Here is a 6,589-nt window from a genome sequence, read left to right as displayed (position 1 = left end):
ATTTATTTTGGGCCCCCGTTACAATATGACTATTCTCTCATTTAATATCACTTATTTTAAATCAAATATTCCAACGAGCATTTGTTCATAATAAACTTTCTGAATGTCTTTAGAATGTTTAAAGAAGATTTCCAACAATTAAAAAAACTTTTTTTAATTAAAAATAAAACATTTTTATTTTGGACTCTTTAAAAAAAAAAAGTTTTTTTAACAATGTTTTTAGTTTTTTTTTAAAACTTCTAGTTTTTTTTTTAAACTTTTAGTGTTTTTTAAAAACTAAAAAATTCATTAATTTTCATGGGTTTTTCATAAAAATTCATAAATTTTTATGCGGTGCACCAACTGCACCCTATTCTTATAGCTTGCTTTTGCCTGCTTTTGCCGCAAACATTTCAATTACATTTTCATTAGATATTGATAAATGATTTTACGTACATAGATTTGTGTTTAGATTTTTATGAAGAAGCTCGGTGCTTAGAAAAAGCAGCAGATTCTTCAAATATTGAAACTGACACTGAAGAGAAAAAAGTGACAAAGCGAAAGTAAATTTTACTAAAATTAGTTTTTAATAAATAAAAAATTTTTAAATAAAGAATTACACATTTTTTTGCACTTTTTTTTGTTTAAAAAGTAAAGTTTGTATTAAAGGAGAATGACGGCAATGAAATTCTGTGAAAGTGATGAAGATAATGTGGTTGGTGATGAAGAACTATATGGAAGACATTATTTTGATAGTTCAAATAGCCAAAGAACATCTAACGTGATCACAAATATAGCAGGTTAACTATTTTTGCAAAAGTAAAATAACGGTTTGTTAAATTAAACATGCTTATTTTTTTACTGAATTATAGATGTTTTTAAATCGATATCAACTCCCCATTTACACAGTGAAATAGCAAGCTTTTCAGTTGCTGATAATAACATTGACTTCTCGAAAGAAACTAATCTATCTCAAGGAAAAATGATGTTGTCTTCAAATATATTGCTAAAAAAAAAGTCCTAATGTTGCTTTTGTTCTAATTAAAATCTGTGTGCGTGTGCAATAAAAAAATTAATAGAAATCAGAACTATATGTTATAGAATATAATTTTTTTGACAAATATTTTATAAATATATGTTTGTTGACAAGTTTAAATAAAAATCACTATATAATGTTTAAAAATTTTGTTTAATTTTTGTATGTATAATTTATCTATACCTAGGTAGAAAATGGCTTTAAAAATTGTGTTTTGGATAAAGAGGATAGCAGAGAAACACATTTGTCTTGCCAGGGTAAATTAAATTTTTAAGAATGTACATTTCAACATGTTAATCAAAGTTTTATTTATTTTTTCCATTGAGGTAATTTTTTAAAAAATATTTTACATTAATAATAATAAATATTATTTATTTTACTACATTTTTTTTTTTAAGATTTTCAAAAAGTTGCATTGAGTTGGATGGCAAAAATAGATAAAAAGGTACTACTGTTGCTTTTTATTTTAATATCCAAGATTACATAAGGCCCCCACAAATTTTCAAAATTTTGAATCAAATCAGAAAAGTGATTTGAAAAGCAATTTTAAAAATCCATGTATTGAAATCAAGATAATTTCATTCTTATAGAATGAACATAATATGTATTCTGTAAAATATTATCATAAGAGATAATATTTTTTTATGACAATGAATAATTACTATACTGCAATTTATAAAGTAAGGTCTTATAATAGAAGGGGGGAAGGGGAGCAGTAAATACCTGCTCTAAGTCTCCAATCTCATACAGTGACATCTTATTTAAAAAAAAGATTAGTTTAAAGATTGTTCTTTTTTAAGAATCAAGACTTAATTCAATTTGCAAATATATAGTATAATTGATTCGATATTCTATTCAATGTTTAAATTTTGGATTTAGAGGGGCTTTGCATTTGGTGTGTAATGTTAAAAATAAGTAATTCAAGATTTTTTTACATTTTGTAGGTAGATAAGTTATTTCTACAGCAACCTACATCAACAGTGAGCGCTAGTTCTTTATCTACAAAGCCCATTTTTGAAAGATGCCTAACAAAATCTGATGTGGATTTACTAGAAGAAAAAGTCAAGACTAGCAATGTTTTTAAAAGTAGAGTGGTGAGTTGCTACTGATAACAATATGAGTTTCAATGTTATATTATTATTTGTTATTTTTTAAAATAAAACATAAGGGTTTATTCGCAAATAAAGTCACACATTACAACTGTTTATACCCCCTCCTTCCCCCCTTTGTCAGAAAGTGTCACAAATGATCAAATTTATTCTCCTTGTCATGTCACGTAATTTTTGTGTGCTTTTATTAAATAATTATTTATTTTAAAAAGTAGTAAAAATAGTTTTTAATTTTATTTTATGCAGTTTTTAAAATTAATTGTGACATCACAAATTGTTTGGCCTCTTCCCACTCAAAGTGAAACAAAATCAATGACCGCCTTTCCCCCAAATGTTTGAGGTATTTTGCGAACGACCCTTAAGTATTTTATATTTTTTTAATAATAGATGAATTCTCTTAGTCGTTGTGGAGGTAATACTCCATATAAATCGGCTTTTGCTATTGGAAAGTTGTTAATGAGCGAGGACGCTGGGGCCTGTTTTAATGTCTCTGGTGGTTCATTGAAGATAAATTTTAAAACATACACTCTGTATCATATGATAGTGGGTAAGAATGGTTTTATGCATTTTTTTAGATTTTTTTTTTTACAGGAAATATATTTTGTTTATCCCAGAGTAATTCCATGTCAAAACAACCAGGCCGTGCAACCTTATGTCTTTAGATTTTTTTTATATTTTTACCATAGTACATTATAAAATAAGATAAATCCCAAAATTTCAAGGTTTTACTCCCAACGGTTCGTGAGTAATGGTTGTTTTAATTTTAGCTACTATTATTGATTTGGTCATTTTCCGCCATTTTTAATTTTACATTTCTCTTTATAAAACCAAGCCTTTAAACGTGTGAATTCTTAAAATAAGTGACTTAGTTAATCTCAAGGTGAGGAATTTAAATATATAAATAAAAAACTCATTTTATAATTAAAAAGTACCTAAATATCAATTATAAATGTCAAAAGAATGGACACCTGCCACTGTAAAATTTTTAGGTGTGCGGTAAATTTTTTAAGCCTAAAATTTCAAATTAGGTCATTGTATGTTTGAAGAACATTGTGTGAAAAAATCATTTATACATAGTTTTGTAAATATTTTACTTTTGTACTAAAAATGTATATATAATTGCAGGGGCGGACCACGATTTTTTGGTGTTTGAGTTAAATAACTTCCAGCTAAGTTCTATACTCCAAACCTTTGAATGTTCAAACTTATGTCATTTAAGGATGTTTTGCAAAAAATTGCGCTGCGAAGAGTCTGGGAACAAAAATACCCTAAAAAGTAGAAATCATCCACCCAAACGTGAAGGGAATTGATTTTTCCAAACAGAAAAATCACTTACTTTAATAAGATTAAAAATTGTACATATTTTTAAAATTTTGTCAAAAAATCATTTGGCATTCAGAAGGTATAAACATGTAAAGTTTACAACCTCCTCAAAACGAGGGGGGTTGTTTAATTAGGTATGATTTCTAAACAAATCATTAATTTTATTACCTTAAAGAAATTTCTACCTAGTTTAGGAAATTAGAATTCATATTTCAAAAAATTAATTTCCCCCACGTTTTAGATTTCTAATTTTTAGGGTATTTTTGTTCCCAAGTTCTTTGCAGCGCAAATTTTTGCAAAACATCTTTAAATGACATAAGTATGAACATTCAAAGGTTTGGAATATAGAACTTACCTGGAAGTTATTTAACTCAAACACCAAAAAATCATGGATCCGCTCCTGAATTAAACGTGCAATTTTTATTTCTTTTCCTAAGAGTAATTCCATTTCAAAACAACCAGGCCATACAACCCTAAATTCTCTGATTTTTTTTTCAATTTTCGCCAAAGTACTTTAGGAAAAAATGATAATTCCTACCTAAATCTAAGTGGTTCTTAAGTTATGAAAGTTTTTTTAATGTATTTTTTGTTTCCTTTTTGTTCCTTGGTTCCTTGTCTTTTCCAATTATCAAAGTTTAATTGCTGAATTCAGACATGTTCATCTAATTTAAATGTTGCAATTAGTTCTACATAAATAATGTAATTAATACTTGTGCATTTTTAAATTTGCAAGTATAACATTTTTTAATTCATTATCAAAATGATTTCATGAGATATTGGTACAGTTTTTAAGTCAGAATGCCATAAAACCTCATATTTTAGAAAAAAAAGAGATTTTTTTACTACATGACCTAGACACTGATACTCTTCAAAACATTTTATGGAGATCTGAGTTGCGTGCTTGTGAAGAACTATTCAGCATTTGTAATCCCCATTTTCACTACTTTGGAAAAAGATTTGAGATGAAAAATGGCAATTGTTGTAATGTTTATAAAGTGAATAAAAAAAAAATTAAAGGTAATTTGATTTCAAATATATTTTATGTAATTATATCAAAGAATCCCTTCTTTAATTTTCAAATTGTATTACTTTTCTGATGGATTTGGAGGACAGTATAAAAATTTTCAAAATCTATGCCATCACTCAGAAGATTTTTTATTGAAAGCTGAATGGATATTTTTTGCAACCAGTCATGGCAAATCTTCTTGTGATCCAATAGGTGATACAGTAAAACGAACAACAGCAAGAAAACGTCCTAACAAAAATAAAATACTAACAATCGATGCAATGTTTGAATTTTGCACTCAAAAAACGCTCATAATAAAGGTCTTTAAAATTGATAAAGGAACTATGGTTAATGTTAGAGCTACATAAAATAAACGATTTGAGAAAGGAAAAACAATACCAGGAAGTTGAGGATTTCACCATTGCATACCAGTTTCGAAAGCATCTATGTTATTTAAAAAAACTAGTAACAATATAAATCCAAAATCTATTAATATAACTAAAAAATCAAGTTACCAAAATTTAAGTTTAATAAATTTTGAGCTAATGCAGAAATACAAATATTACACATGTACATATGACTCGTTTTGGTGAATTGCAGTAGTTGAAGAAAAAGATGAAGAATATAATTATATAAAAATAAAGTTTATGCATCCACACGGTCCATCTGAACAGTTTTTCTGGCCGAAAGAGAATGATTATTGTTGGATACCAATCACCAATAACATTTTGGTGCACTTATTAATGTAATAACATTAATAAGTGCACCAAAAATAATATCAGACAAATATGAACTTTCAAAAAAAGATTTTAACAAAATTAATAAGTATATATTTGTAAATCAATAATTTTTAATGGATATATTATAAAAAATTGTATATCAATTTAAGTATGCATCATTTTTATTTATTTTGAATACTACGATAAGCGAAATATGCTATATTTGCTTTTTTTGTAATATTTTTCATTCAATTTTCAGACTATGTATTTGGCAGAAATGATTTTTTTACACAATGTTCTTCAAACATGCAATGATCTTATTTGAAATTTTAAGCTTAAAAAATTTACTGAACACCTAAAAATTTTACTGGGGCAGGTGTCAATTATTTTAACATTTATAATTGATATTTAGGTACCTTTTAATTATAAAATGAGTTTTTTATTTATATATTCAAATTCCTCACCTAGAAATTAACTAAGTCACTTATTTTTAGAACTCAAATGTTTATAGACTTGGTTTTATAAGGAGAAATGTAAATTTAAAAATGGCAGAAAATGACCAAAACAATAATAGTAGCCAAAATTAAAACAACCATTACTCACGAACCGTTGGGAGTTAGACCTTGAAATTTTGGGATTTATCTTATTTTACAATGTACTAACTACGGTAAAAATATAAAAAAAATCCAAAGACATATGGTTGCATTTAAAAAAAAAATTGGTTGTTTTGACGTGGAATTACTCCCCAGTCAGTCATTTATGTAACTATTTGCTATAATTTCTGCAGTTTGATTTTTTCAAATTTGATTTGAATTTTTGATTTAGATACGATTACACGACAGCATCATGATGCAAAAATTTGCGAATGTCATTCAGGCGTTTCAGAATTTTTAAGGCAATGAGGAACACAACTCAATCGAAAAGTTTTAAAAATGAACAATACTGCAAACGCTAAAAAAATTGTTTGAAAATATAAATTTTGTGTTAAATTCAATAAAAAACTTTCTTACTCAACGCAATCCTACTTTCTTTCATTATTCTTTTGAGTTAGCTTTGAATTGCTCTATCGATAAAGTTTTTGCTAAATCCTTTATTTACAGCCTGTTTTTTACAAAACAAATAAAGACTTGAGCAATATATATAAGTTGTATATACAAATATTTTATATATATACATACATAATATATATATATAAATTATAAATTAGTAGAAAATCACTTAACGAAAATTTATTTCATTTAACACTGTGTTTCATCAATAAAAAGACTCATCAGCAATATTGGGCTTTTTTATTGATGAGAGCATTTCTGATGAAACACAGAGTTAAATTAAAAAAAATTTTGCTAAGTGATTTCCTACTAATTTATAATTGCTCTGTTCTTTTAAGAACATTGAGCACTCTATTTTGTAGAATAGA

General features: G+C 26.5%; 1 protein-coding gene across 3 annotated transcripts in view; it reads left to right on the top strand.

Moving 5' to 3' along the window:
• The window catches only part of LOC136082013 (uncharacterized), an 11,037-nt gene extending 4,815 nt beyond the window's left edge, over positions 1-6,222 (top strand). For 2 of the 3 annotated variants that reach the window (XM_065800541.1, XM_065800540.1), the window contains 7 exons: positions 452-542; positions 649-779; positions 1,203-1,272; positions 1,414-1,460; positions 1,960-2,109; positions 2,512-2,671; positions 5,998-6,221. In XM_065800541.1, the coding sequence (XP_065656613.1) occupies positions 452-542; positions 649-779; positions 1,203-1,219 (239 nt within the window). In that variant the 3' untranslated portion in view covers positions 1,220-1,272; positions 1,414-1,460; positions 1,960-2,109; positions 2,512-2,671; positions 5,998-6,221. Of the gene's footprint in view, positions 1-451; positions 543-648; positions 780-1,202; positions 1,273-1,413; positions 1,461-1,959; positions 2,110-2,511; positions 2,672-5,997 lie in introns of all 3 variants that reach the window. The other variant, XM_065800542.1, reaches the window with a different exon arrangement.
• The last annotated feature ends 367 nt before the right edge of the window (positions 6,223-6,589 follow it).

Source organism: Hydra vulgaris, chromosome 06, assembly GCF_038396675.1.
Source record: "Hydra vulgaris chromosome 06, alternate assembly HydraT2T_AEP".
NCBI classification, from domain to species: Eukaryota; Metazoa; Cnidaria; class Hydrozoa; order Anthoathecata; family Hydridae; genus Hydra; species Hydra vulgaris.
Note: the sequence above shows the minus strand (reverse complement) of the source record. Positions and strands in the feature narration are given on the sequence as shown.